Source organism: Solanum verrucosum, unplaced genomic scaffold (assembly GCF_900185275.1).
Source record: "Solanum verrucosum unplaced genomic scaffold, falcon-dt-bn FXZP01000228.1, whole genome shotgun sequence".
Taxonomy (NCBI): domain Eukaryota; kingdom Viridiplantae; phylum Streptophyta; class Magnoliopsida; order Solanales; family Solanaceae; genus Solanum; species Solanum verrucosum.
Window position 1 is genome coordinate 905,764 of NW_026020210.1, and position 14,997 is coordinate 920,760.

At 33.4% G+C, this 14,997-nt stretch overlaps 2 protein-coding genes across 2 annotated transcripts in view; one reads left to right on the forward strand and one right to left on the reverse strand.

Moving 5' to 3' along the window:
• LOC125830388 (ATP-dependent Clp protease ATP-binding subunit ClpA homolog CD4B, chloroplastic) overlaps positions 1–14,997 on the forward strand; it is a 569,404-nt gene that overhangs the window by 496,447 nt on the left and 57,960 nt on the right. The window lies entirely within an intron of this gene.
• Positions 4,127–5,002, reverse strand: LOC125830329 (uncharacterized). Its single transcript, XM_049509523.1, has one exon. The coding sequence runs from the start codon at positions 5,000–5,002 to the stop codon at positions 4,127–4,129; it is 876 nt and encodes a 291-aa protein (XP_049365480.1).

The window sequence follows — 14,997 nt, forward strand, 5'->3', positions numbered from 1 at the left end:
TTAGTCCGGGATCACCGGCAAGAGCAAGAATCGCTAAAGACTTTCAGCGAAAAAAATGGAATCTTTTTAGAAAATGGTTCTTCAAAAACTTTAATAAAGAAGAACAATATGGTTTTCTAGAGAAATTTTATAACGATATTATAAATTCAGGAATAAATAAATTAGTTGCTTTTGTTCCTTGGTTTATGTGTAAAAATGTTCATAACTATGTTTCTATGCTAGAGAAAGATTTCACTCTAAGCAATGGAGAAATTACGAAATCAGTTTTTCCTCCACAACAGTCTTTTCAATTTAATAAAAATGATAGGATTGTAAATTTTAATGCTTTTTCAAAATTGTTTGAAAATGATACTGCTTTAGTGACTACTAGTCATGTTAATGCTATTATCAAACAAAATAATTATGCAAATATTTATATGAGCATTTTAGGTGAGCATATTGTCTCTTTGCATGATAAAATGGATAAAATTATTACTCTATTACCTACTAAGGTAAAAGGTAAAGAAAAAGTTGCTCATTGTAGCTTACAACCTCTACTTGAAATTGATAATTTCAAGCTTAAAGATTATTCAGATCTTGAGAATTTTTTAGAAAAGAAATTCAAGGGAAGTGGTGCCCAGCCTATTAATGCAGAGAATTTCTTACAAGGAGAATCTAGTAAGAATGTTAGTCCACCATTTGCAAAACCAATTAGGGATATGTCTGTCAAATACATTAGAACATATCTTGATGAACCATAAATGTTTTTTTTTAGCATTCTCATATAAAAGGACTTTATTAAATCCATCAATTGTATTTTGCTGCGATTTTTTGTTGCGGATGGATATAATCCAATTCCTTTAATGTGCTCATACCCCATTCTTCGGGTGCTAATAACTTTTTTATAATCAATTTGGAAAAGTTATAAACTTTCTTCGTATTAGCAGGATATAAATGCTGAAATTCACACCCTGTAGATGAGAGTATTATCTTATAGTGCATTATGTATTTGTATACTGCAGTAGTATATGATACTGTATCCAAATACCTAACCATTATTTGCCATGGCTCATTTCTCCATTTGAGATCATTTTCTTCTAAAAGAAGTATAACTTCTTGTTTGTCATTCATATCAAATACCTCTATGTTCTCATCATCAATCAGAATTGAAGAGTATGTTGATTATTATCCGGCTCTTTTTTGGACTTCATAAAGTTTATAAACTCTTTAAACATCGGGTGGTTTATATCTATATCACTAGTACCGCTTGATGAAGCAGCTGAAACATTACTATTAAATGTTGTCAGTGTTTTGTTGCCTTGTTGAGCAAGGATATGACCTCCTCTTCCTCTTCTGGAGGGAGGGGACCATACTGGTCTCATCCTGAAAAGAAGAAATTAAATTCTATTAATTCAAATATTCTTTAGTGAGAAAAATAGGAACACTATTATCTTCACCCTTCTTATATTGTATTTCAAAATCAAAAGGTGCTAAAAGAGCTTGCCATCTAGCAAACATTTGTTTGAAACATCATGTTTACAGTCTTTATTAAACATAAACCTAGCCGTTTGACAATGAGTTTTTATTAAAAACTTTTGGTTATAAGATCGCCTTGGAACTTAAGAACACATTTTACTATCGCCAAGATTTGTTTAGCTATAGTAGCATAATTCTTCTGGGCATCGTTCCATTTACCCGAATAAAATTGTACAATGTAATGACGCTTATTATCAGGACAAAACTGGGTCAATACTCCACCATATCCTATGTCTAAAGCATCAGTCTCTACTATTTTTGCCCAATTTGGATTGTCTAAGGTCAAACAAGAGAGGTTTTTAACCTTCTATTTAATCCTTTTGACCGCTTCAGAATGATCACCTGACCAAGCTTTAGGATTATTTTTTAATCTGTCATATAAGATAGTTGTATCTTTTGCTAAATCCTTTATAAAAGGAGCAACATAATTAAGACTTCCAAGAAATCTCTGCAGCTGAGTCTTATTAGTAATAATATCAGAAAATATAGAAGCAAATTTAATACTCCTATTAATAGGACTAATATTACCACTTTCGATATTATGACCAAGGAATCTGACATTTGTTTTAAACAAAGCCATTTTAGGTTGTGATAAAACCAATCCATTTTGCATAATAATTTTCTTAAATAATTCAAGGTGTTTAAAATGAGTTTCCACATTTTTGGAAAACACTAAGATATCATCTATATAAACTATTATAAAATTACTATAAGGCATAAAGATATCATTCATAATTTTTTGAAATTCAGATGGAGCATTTTTTAATCCAAATGGCATGACATTCCATTCGAATTGCCCCATTGGCACATTAAAAGCAGTTTTAAATCTATTTGACTCTGCTATCTGAATCTGCCAATAGCCTGATTTTAGATCAAATTTAGAAAAGATGATAGCATCATATACTCTATCTAGTAAATCTTTTTTATTAGGAATGGGATACCTGATCCAACGTAACACTTTATTAAGCGGTTTATAGTTTATTACCAATCTGGGAGCTCCTCTTTCTTGCTCTGCATGTTTATTAACATAAAATGTTGTACATGACCAAGGTGATTTTGATTGCTTTATTAAGCCTTTTTGTAGTAAAGAACTAATTTCCTTTTTACATAACTCCAAATATTCTGAGTTCATCTGACAAGGTCTGGCCTTGGTAGGAATATTATTCTCATCAAAATCATCTTCATATGGAAGATTAACACCATGCTTTTTCCTATTCTAGAAAGCATTAGGATGATCTCCACATATATCAAGAGAGAATTGATTTGCTAGGATAGCAATCTTTTTCTGTAATTTATGATTTTGTAAAGTATGATCAATTTCAATGCTAATAATTTCTTGTTTTAAAAAGTTGACCTGATTATTTTTTGAAATTAATTTTTCAATTAGATTATTTATCATTCTAGTAAAAGGTTTTGTAACAAACTCAAGTATAAAAGGTTTGTTATTCCAAGTACCCACAATTTTGTTATTATCCCAATAAGTACGAGGAAAAATATCATTTATGAAAGGGACACCCAAAATAATTTGATTGGTGATGTTTTTTACTAAAACAAAGCTTTGTGGAACACAACTTTTTCCTTTGCAAATAAAAGCTTTGGGTAATTTAAATTCAATATTCATTTTGCTACCATTAGCAGATCGAAGACTATGAGTAGTTTTATGAAAATATCTTGAAGGTATAAGTCCTTCATGAATACAATTTAAATCAGCCGCACTATCAATAAGAGCTATAAACTCTTTTTTATAATTATAATCTATAAGAAGAGTGATTTTTGTATAAAACTTTTGAGAAGTAAAAGCTTTAAGACTATATAAGAAATATGTTTTATCATTTTTTAAGTAAAGGTTTTTCATAAAATCAAGACTATTATTTTCTCCTTCAAGAGAAGAGGAAGATTCAAATACATTTTCCAAATCTTGGCGAGTTTGAATGGCGTCAAGTCTCACTTCTATTACCACATTCTTTTCTTTCAACCGAATGATGTCCTCCTTGAGGATCTTAACCTCTTCCTTTAGGTCATTAATCGTAATGGGAGAACTTATCATCTTTCTCCTTTCGAGCAAAAGATTTTTAACTTCTGCCATGGTATATGAACCTTCTTTAGTAGGAATTTCTTCAGGAATATGATCCTTTTCCTTACTAGGAGGATTATTACTGATTTTATCAATAATTTGAGCTCTTATTTCCGAATCTTTAATATTTTGTAAAAGGTCCAATACTTTGTCATTATCAATCACATTAAGACTCAATTCTTTAAATTGGACATAGATCTTATAAAGATCAACTTCATCATCTTCCTTTTCACATGTCATTCCTTGTTGGCAAGGTGAACACTCATCCTCAGAAGTTGCATAATCTTCTTGTTGAAGGGCTTTGAGATCTTCACTAGCTGAGGATCCTTCATTACTGCTTTCTGATCCTGATTTTTCTGAATCAGAATTAAGCATGATCTTATAAAGAGAATCCTTAATATCATCTCCTATATCAAGGCTTTTAATTTTTTCCTTGACTCGACAATTCTTGGCATAGTGACCAAATCTTCCATATTTGTGGCAAGTATCTGATCTATTATAATTCTGACGATACTTCATCTTTCTCTTAGAAGAGTCTCATTTTCCTTCCTCAGCTCTTCTAAGCTTTTTTTCAATCCTCTTTTTCTTCCATTTCTCATAATCTTTCTTGGAAGATTTTTTCTTCTTAGGAGTATATTCCTTATATTTAGATTTTTGTTTGGGAATATCAAATGTGAATTGTTCGCAAAATTCTCCTAGTTGTTTTCTTTCATTTAAGCGATGTCGCTTAATCTGTTGATTCAACTTAATCTCATTGCACAATGCTAATCCTACCTGGATACAAGCACCTATAAGCTTTCCATAGGTATACTCATCATAATTTATACTGTGATTTTCTCCTCTGATGGCTTTTCTAACCCTTTCAGCAAAGAGAGTTGGTAATCCATCTATAAATTTGGATTTCCAATGAGTGCTATTACACTCTGGCAATTCCATTACTCTGCATAAAAACACATCGTTATAATACCTAAATGATATAAGAGTTTTACATCTAAGGTTTTGAAGCAAGTTTCTAATGGTCTCGCTATTATCTGACCATCTTCCTGAAAAATGTTCAATAACATTTAGAACCAGTGTATAAACTGCATTCTGAGTATATTGCTCTCCTTCTAATTTAACTACGTGTAGAACTTTATCTCTTTGCTCCTGATTGAGATAATTATCCCACCAACCTTTCAATTGGCCAGTAAAACCTGTATTTATCATATCTGCAATAGTCTTATCACTATTCTTATTGGTTTTACAGATAGTACTGTACATGAGCATACGATGGACAGTTGTATAAATCTGTCTATCAGTATAACCATCAATGTTCCATTCAAAAATTTCCTTTCCATTATAACTATTAGTTATAATATGTTCATGTTCCTCTAGCAGAACATCTTGAGGAGTGGGTCTAGGATAGTAGTACATCCTTTGGACTGTCTTTCTCGCATATCTTTCTGAGATTTTATTAACCTCATCAGAAAATTCTATATTCTTAGTAGATTCTCCTTGTAAGAAATTCTCTGCATTAATAGGCTGGGCTCCACTTCACTTGAATTTCTTTTCTAAAAAATTCTCAAGATCTAAATAATCTTTAAGCTTGAAATTATCAATTTCAGGCGGAAGTTGTAAGCTACTATGAGCAACTTTTTCTTTAACTTTTACCTTAGTAGGTAATAGGGTATTAATTTTATCCATTTTATCATGCAAAGTGACAATATGCTCACCTAAAATGCTCATATAAATATTTGCTTAATTATTTTGTTTGATAATAGCATTAACATGACTAGTAGTCACTAAAGCAGTATCATTTTCAAACAATTTTGAAAAATCATTAAAATTTACAATCCTATCATTTTTATTGAATTGAAAAGACTGTTGTGGAGGAAAAACTGATTTCGTAATTTCTCCATTGCTTAGAGTGAAATCTTTCTCTAGCATAGAAACATAGTTATGAACATGTTTACGCATAAACCAAGGAACAAAAGCAACTAATTTATTTATTCCTGAATTTATAATAACGTTATAAAATTCCTCTTGAAAACCATATTGTTCTTCTTTATTAAAGTTTTTGAAGAACCATTTTCTAAAAAGTTACCATTTTTTTCGCTGAAAGTCTTTAGCGATTCTTGCTCTTGCCGGTGATCCCGGACTAAAATCAATCTGATTGTCAGACATCATAAAACAAATATTAAGTAGTTAGTCCATCTGGAAACTTCATTTCAGATTCAGTTATATCTAAGTCTGAGCTAGGCCTGGGGACAGGTCTTACAATATTATCATTATCAATTTTTATATCATCACATCTATAATTTTCCCTAATTTTAGAAGTAGAAGCTCTGGAAGGGATCTGAACAATATAATCAATAGGGGAAATATAAGACGAATTGGATCTAGTCATTCTAGAAGACATGCTACGATTTTCAATAAATCTATTAGTTGGTTCGGAAAATCTAATTTTAACAGTTTCATCATTTAACTGTTCAATTTCCGAAACATCCGTATTAATATTATTACGTGGTTGAGTAGCATTCTCAATAACCCATTCTTGTGGAAAATCAATTTGTTCCCACTTAATAAATCTTCTAGTAACAACTTTGAATTTATCAAAATTAGTTTCTATTAAAATAGTTTCATTTTTGAAATCAATGATTTTACACATAGGATTTAATGTATGCAAAAGTTTATAACAAATTCTATAACAGATACAAACAATTTTAGTGCCAGGCATATACTCATAACCATGAAGTTTAACATTTAACAAAACAGAACTTAATGATTTCTCATCCTGCAAGGAAATCTGCAGGTTAGGATAAGCATTAAAATAAACTGGTCCTTATGCTAGACTAGTTTGAATTGTCCCTATAAGAGACTTCTTCCAATAATGATTTCTACCGTCATGTAAAGCTGCTATAAAACTTTTCGGTAAACCACGTAAAGTAAGGGGCTTAAAAGCTACTTGTACTAAACCAATATGCATAAAACGATAAATATCCCTATAAGGGGCTAAATCATTTTCAGATAATAATCTAAAAGTTTGTTTATCGCTATCAATAGTGATAGTCTCCTCTGTGGTTTTAACCACTTGCTTGAAACCAAGTTTCTCAAAAGTACCCATCTGATATATGATCCTAGGTGATATTTTCGGAATAGTCCACTAATTAAGTAGATCTAGTTGTTGAGGTATATCATATTCTTCTTTTCTACTGTTTTTAACAGTAGACTTCTTCTTTATGATATTCATATTTTTAAAAACTGTGTTGAACAGTAACATCTATAGTTACTATAAGTTCATGGTTCTGATACCATAACAAACGCGGATCGTACATTCAAACTGTGAGGAACCTTTACTAACATAAATTCAGCCTGGCTATAGTATATGGAAATCCTTACTATCCGGGTCCGCCCTCCTCATGGGTAATCCAACGGATCAATTCAGCGATCTTTCATAACTATGCTGGGATAATCTATGTATGACCTTATTCTGAATGCTTAAACCATATTCATGATTGTAACTTAAACCATTTATTATAGTAACCTAGTATGCTACAGCTCAACACAAATAGTTTAGCCCATCATGGGGCTCAATACACAGAGAAGATTAATAAGATTAAGAATAAAATGAATTTGTATATTTGGGTTTGTTATTATCTGTTTCCTTGAAAAAGTTACCATTTGTATTTGTATCTTCAAAAATCTATCATTTGTATTTTGAATCTAAATAAAGATTTGTATCATTGAAAAATCTCATTATATTTTGTATCACTAAAAAGCATCTATATAGTTGATAATTACCATTTGTATTTGTATCATTGACTATTATCAATTGTATTTGTATCATTGATTGTTACCATTTATATTTATTTTGCAGAGAGAAAAAGAGAGGTGTGCTCAAGAGGGAAGATAGAGGAAAGATGTGAGAGAAGGAGGGAGAGAGGCAAGCGAGGGGCCAGAGATATATGAGAGAAGAGAGAAATTTTCTATAAATCATAACTATAGCTATGAATTGTAATTCTTTTAAACTACAACGGTGTATAGTAAATACATATTACATTTTATCTTATTATGGAATTTTTTCTATTTAGTACCTAAGGGTGTGTTCGGTACGAGGGAACAATGTTCTCATGTTCAGTTGGTTAGAAAATTTAGAAAATATTTTCTCTAAGAAAATAAATTTCTTTAAAATAAGGAAAATGACTTTCTTAATGAAAGTAGGAAAAACAAGTGACATTCCACATTGATTGTATCCTATCCACCCTCCAACATACCTCTTCTTCACACCGCACCCCCGTAGTCCACATCCCTACCACCCCACATACTCATTGTTAGGCCCAAGACCTAAATTTATATGGTATCAAAGCAAGATTCATCTCACCTGATATTGACCCCCCAAATTAAATTTGCACACTTCAAATGTCTAGCCTTGTCGCTAGGTGGGGTGTTGAAGAATGAAAAAATTTCACATAGGTGGTTAATGAGATGAGTGATCTCATTATGTGAATTTAGACAATTATTTCCTCGTGAGCTAACTTTTGGTGTATGAGTTAGACCTAAAATCTAATTTTACAGTCACCACCATATCCACATCTTCCATATTATTTATTTAGATTATCCACAAATATTTTTAGGATAATACTTTTTGTTTGCATATTGAACACACAAAAATAAGTAGAAAAACACTTATTTTCATGAAAACCATTTTCCTTCGTAACGAACACACCTTAATTGTGTATAGATAACTTAATTTTTTATCAATAATGGTGATGTGCAGTTACATAGTACCTATATAAAGGGCATATATCTTGTATTTATTACTTTATTATAAATATCGGGTATCGATTAAGTTTTACTTCTCCCATAGCTAGTTTACTAGGTGCTTAATTGTGTTCTATCAACACATAAAAGGTATCATTGTCAACCATAATAAACATATGAATTTGGCTTTCGTTTCTTATGATAAATATTACCTTCAATTTTTGTATTATGATTTTTTTAATAAATAATTGAAAATCATATTCATACTTTATATTTGGTGAGAATAATAGCTTGTTCCTTTAGAGTCAAGAGCTAAAAAGACAATAAAATTGATCAAAAATTCCAAAAAGACAAATAATTTGAAGTTGAAACCAAAAGGACAAAAATACAGGAGCCCACGTGTCTTTCATTTGACGTTGTGAAGGGTGTTAACTGATGAACGAAGGTACATGACGACTTGTGCCTTACCATAAAAAGAGAATTGCCATACCTTAGAAAAATAAAATGCGGCTGACATTTTTGTTTTTTCATCTAATTATTTTTCATTCTTTAGTTATTTTAATATTTTTTTCATTCTTTATATAGTTATTGTAACATTCTTTCCTGTTCATTCTTGTAATTTACACCTTGTTTTGATGGTTGCACTGTATTGTTAGTCTAAATACAATGTTTATTTTGATTGTTATTTAAATTAGGGATAAGGCACAAGTACCCCCCTAGACTATGACCGACATCTCAGAGACACATCTAAACTTAACTAGGGTCCTAGTACCCCCCTAAACTAATTTAAAATGGAATAAATACACCACAAACGCTGACATGGCATAGAGAGTGTGCCGACTCTCTTGAAAGCAAGTGATGCGTGCACAAATTGGACACATGTCATTTTATGATTGGAAACTTTATAATTAGTTAGTACTAGGGGTGTCAAATGGGCGGGTTGAGTTGAAATTGGAGATATTAAAATGGGTTGAAATAGAAATTGGGTTGGGTCTTGACCCACCCAAGTTTACTTTGGGCTCAAATGGGTTGAGTTCAAATGGGCTAAAAAACGGGTTGGGTCTTGACCCGCCCAATTTGATCCAATTAATCTCAATAATTTTAACATAGTGATATTTAACTTTTATAATCACAATTTAAATTTCAGCTCAAGATTTTATTTTTTTTAAAAAGTAACAAATGGATAGATAAATCCTAAAAGATGTTAAATATATAATAATTCATACCTTTAATATGGGAACATATCTTAGTAAAGAGTTTTAAAACGGGTTGAAATTGAAGATTGAAATGGGCTCAATTGAGGATTCTCTTAAAATGGGTTAGGCTTGAATGAGTTGAGATTAAACCTAACTCAAATTATCTTGAGCCCAACCTTTAAAATTCCGGGCGGGTTACCTATGTTAGGGTTCATTTTTGACACCCCTTTTATGTAACTACTGATTTAATACGATACATTATGAAATAATAAGCAACAACCATCCAAACAAAGTGTTATAGCTATTTTATTTTTTTCTTCATTAAAATTACTAAATTTTTAAATATGTAGATAATTTTAAAGTTGAAAATAAATTAGGTATAAATGAAGTTGATAAATGATGTGAGTCAATAAATTGACTTCTTCGAACATAGGCCCAAGACTGCGATCACAGTGGTCAACTTGGCCAGATCAACCTTGGCCCTACATTGTGGACGTAGAAGGCCACTTGTGAACGCGAAAGGTCGAGGTGACTCCTCTCCGCGATTGTAGAGCCCATTCTACGAATGCGATGGCCAAACAAACTTGGTCTTCACGAATGCGACACAAGGCTCATGAACACGGAGACAAAAGTCTCTGACCTCTGCGAACGCGACACAAGGTGCTCGAACATGAAGAGCAATAGTGTTGCACCAACCTAAGATAGAAATGTGCAAAATGCTTTGACGGGGGCTTGGGATTTGTTCGGAATCCATGTACACAAATGAGATATGCTACCCCACCAAATTCGGCATTTCAGACCCAACGAACATGTCAGAACCTCCAACTGAGGTCATCTCGATGAAAAGGGGGTCCCCACACCCAATCATTGTTTTAAATAAAATTTTACTAGGGGGCTCAGAATGAGCATGCAAGCCTCGAGATCTGCACCAAAGTTCCTTCTAGATCAAACCTGTCGTTTTGGAGCTAACAGAACTGTCAGAATTTCATTTTGAGCCTGTCCTCCTAAATTTTTGACAGAAGTCAGCCGTTCAAGTTTAAAAGCTCCAAACACATAGAAACTTGCAAAAAAACAAATGAACATCTAGTCGAACTTGTAACAACCCAAAAACTTGAGTCATGATGACACCTACTATAACCCACCGGTAGATAAGTCAACCCGTAACACGGGACGACTAGTAACATGCATAAAGGATATATACAATAAATAACATGGAATACTGAATAAAATATTAAGGAAAACAAAAGAAGATAAGAACGGAAGCAACTATATATAAAAATTAAAAGAGATCAAACACAAAACCCGGTGGTCACATGTCATAGATACTACAATAGAGTACAAGTCTCGTAAATTAAATTGGACCTTTTAACCGAGTCAATTTTGAGATTCCTATTGTGGTTCCATTTTAACTCAATTATGGGTCCATCCCCAATTATTGTGTTTTTTGGTGTCATACCACTTGTGTTTACATTATGTTTATGATTTTGATGGTGTGGTAGCAATCGGAGGCCTTTCAGAAAGGGAAAACTCTAGGATCATAATTTAGGAGCGCACACGATCAACTTTTGAGTTAGGCTACGACTTACGACTTTAGACTGAGCTTGCGTTTGTGAATTCAAACAGATTAGCTAAAGTTGGGCTGGGTTTTTAGGTCCTAGCATGTTCAGTTATTAGAATTCATGTTTTAGGAGCTTTTAAGGTAATTTCCAGGTAAAATAGAGCATGTCTATATAGTCTTATTGATTCCTTTATGACTTGTGTTATATATTGTTTTATTGTATTGTTATTTGTGGATAATTCATGTTTACTGGTTAGAAATCATGCCTTAGGTAGTAGCTAGGGTTTTTCAGGAGTGCTAGCATATTTGTTCTTATTTTATGATCATACCTTACCTTGTGGTGATCGTACGTAATTGATTGTAATCTTTGGTAGCTTATTATTGACCTTAGCCTATGAATATGTTAGATATTTTCTTAGACTCACATTTTGGAACCGATATGCCTTAGAATTCTTCGACATTTCTTTGGACAACTTAAATCTCTACAAATTAATATAGCAGACTTGGGTTTGATAGTATGAGCCTTAATTAGGCATTAACTTAGTTTTGATGACCTTCCATCCATAATTCCCTTTTATACTACGGCCCTAGTGATTTTTTGTTGTGATTTTGGGCTTCATTTGATGATTCAGGGTTAGATTTGGTTAGAGCTTGGAGTGATTCATTGGAAATTTTGAGGTGGATGTCGATCCACGATGGTCTTATGATGGTTAATTTTTCATGGGATTCTTCTTCGATAGTTCGTAAAGATTTAAGGTTTGGCATACCACTCTTATATTCGCAGATTCAAGGTCTACGCACGTGATCTTTGGCCGTAATCTGAGTATCAAGCATATTATCCTCTATCGAGTTGATTCATAACGGTATGGTTCTATTGAGTTCTTTGGGAATATTATTCGGGATTCGAGGTCCGGGCTATGTACTCCTAGTTCTAGATTCATCGATTCTCATACTCAATTATTGTAGTTCTTCTGTGTACTCGTCAGACTTATGGGGGTCCATTTGGACTATTTACTTTAAATTGCGCACAAGTGTAACTTTTGGGCTTATAAGGATCTAGTTAAGTTTTAGATAGTCACTTGTTTTCCTTTCCGTATATTCCTAGACTTGTGTGCGCTCTGATTTGATCATCGTTACCTTCTCGCTCTATTGACTTCTAATTAGTGTTATTTCTTGTTTTCATTATTGTCTTTACTTTCCAAGCTCAATCGGCCTATGATACCTATTAGTTACCGTTGTTTTGGTACTCATACTACAATCCACATCTGTTTTTGTGATGCATGTTAAAGCACCTGTCACCGGTGCTAATATCAAGGCGGTTGCAGGAGTATTCAGAGATGAGGGTGAGCTTATGGTGTTATGGATCATACATGTCTTTTTTTTTAGTTTTGTCTAGTAATTTGCTTTTAAGACAAGTCTTTATATTTTGGTCCACTTTTAGGACTTGTACTCTGTTGTAGTATTTCTGACCATTAGGTTTTCGGTTGGATCTCGTTTGATTTGTATATATATGTCACGCCCCGAGCCTACACCCTGGACGGAACTGGCACTTGAGAACCGATGCAGGCCCCAAGCGAACCCTTGGCCTAGCTAGACTCTCAGCGGAAGACTTTAAGCATTAATAAAAGAAAACATATGCAACTTTACTCAACTGTCTCAAAATAACTTAGAATGTTTTAGAATTAAACATCCAACTAGCCAAAGTGGCAACTCAAGTCTTATAACAAAACAACTGAAATGCAACGATTAAAGAACTATAACTATTTGTCTATGAAGCCTCTAATACTATGAGGGATGTCGGGACAAGACCCCCGATCATCCTAAAAACTGAAATATTAAAACAATATAAAAAGGGATACTCTGGAAAGCAAAAAGGCTCACCAACTGACTATGAATGCCCTATTGGATCAGTAAAGCGCAGACTGCTGATCCTGGTTACCTGCATCTGAATCATAAAATGATGCAGGCCAACTAGTGTCAGTACATTGAATGTACGACATGCAAGGGGAAAGCTAAACATGACATAAGCTTGAACTGAATTCTGAAAGAAACACTTACCTCAACTTTACTCAACTCGTGGATACTCAACTCAATGAAGAATTAAACAACAATAAAGATGCAGCTTATATAAAGCATTTAAATAGTAGATAATATCTCAAAGTATTGGGAAATACCATAATATCTCAATTGTATATGAGAATACAAAAATAAACTCTGTTTGGGAGATTTTCTAACCGACAACCATTACTATGAGTTATGTGATGATACAACGTCTCGCCCACGCTGCCAGAACTGTCTTATAACTTGCCGGGATATAGAATGCCTCAACTAAGTGGATCCACTAGTCTATGCTAAAAAGCATTAAGGATTCATCTAAAAAGTATAACCCTTTCTACCCACGATGGCTACATGGTTTATGGAGACTTGAGTTATTATGAACTCGTCCCATATCGGTGCTCAATACTACTCCCAAAATATATGCAATTCATATGTTTTGAAAAATAAATCTTTCTCTGTGGTTTGAGGTTATTACTCAAAAAGCTTATCTCTTTAAAGAGGTGGAACTCAAAACTACTCATGAAAACTCATTTGGAAATTGGGGTTTCCTCTCATCTTAAATGTAAAACCATTTTCTCTTTGGGAGTACTTAGTCCCATGCATCATTTTAAGGAAATGAACTCGGCTCTACTCTTTCTCAAACTCAATGCTTCAGTCTTTAAAACAAATTTAAGCCGATTGTAAATGACTTTTGAACGACTTTAAGAACTCTCTTGACTTGACTCTTAACTCTTCCTTGAATTTGAATTATGGATTCAAGGGTTATGATCACATGTTATAGATGATCTCTCGATGTTTAATTGTACCTTAGAGTGTAGAAAACATAGGTACGATTCGAGGAAACTCAAACTGAAAGAAGTGGGAAAGGGTAGAGGACCTGGTGACCCTGGCGTACTGAGTGGCGCAGGGCGCCACACCCTATCCTGCAAAACCTAGGTTAGGGCGCACTGACTGGCGTGACACCCTATAGCCCAACCTACATATCCTGATGTGGGCGCACTGAGTGGCGTGACGCCCCACCTCTTTTCCCAAAAAATTGGACGAATTCTCTTTCTCGTTTTTTGACCCCAATTCATCTATAATCGAATGGATTCCTCCCCAATCACTTAGATTCGAATACCTAACCAAAGCATATAAGAATCTACTAAAAACCACCTTAAATCTCATCAAATCATCTCAAGAACTCCTCCAAAACCCAACAATCAAGATTCAAACGAAAATTCAACAAAATTCATCAAGAACTGATATACTCTACTTTCAAGAACGTAATGATTGGCGCATGGGTGAACGAATCCAACACTATGTGATCTCACATACCTCTTAGGGATTAACCCTTGGCGAAATCCGCAAGCGAAATCTCAAGAACGCGATGAAACCTTGGTTTTTGTCCTCTTTTCTCTTCTCTCAAAGCCCTAGCATTATTTTGGAATGCGTAAAATGAACCAAATCAGTTTAGACCCCAAATACATTACAAAAAACGAAATAACTTAATTGGATAATCAAAAGACCAAAATACCCCTCTTAAATCCGGGTAGCTTTCCTTAATTGGACAGACCGACTTCAAACGAGCATATCTCCCTCATACGAGCTTGAAAATTGGCAAACTCAGTGGCGTTGGAAAGATAATTCAAAGACCTTTCATTTGATATTTTATAGCCCACCTAAATCCTCATGTACTGAAAGTTATGGTCGTTTGAATTTGACCCAAACTCATACTTAGCAGATCTTGCCAATATTTCCAAATTTAATATTTCCAAAAATAATTTCTTTCTATTTCTAGTTTCTTTCTAAGGCGGGATGTTACAATATATTTGCTTCCGTTCGTATTCCCTGAACGAAAATCAAAGGAAATCTCG

Excerpts from the sequence above, each read along its gene's own strand:
- LOC125830329 (XM_049509523.1), bottom strand. The coding sequence starts at position 5,002 with ATGTACTACTATCCTAGACCCACTCCTCAAGATGTTCTGCTAGAGGAA.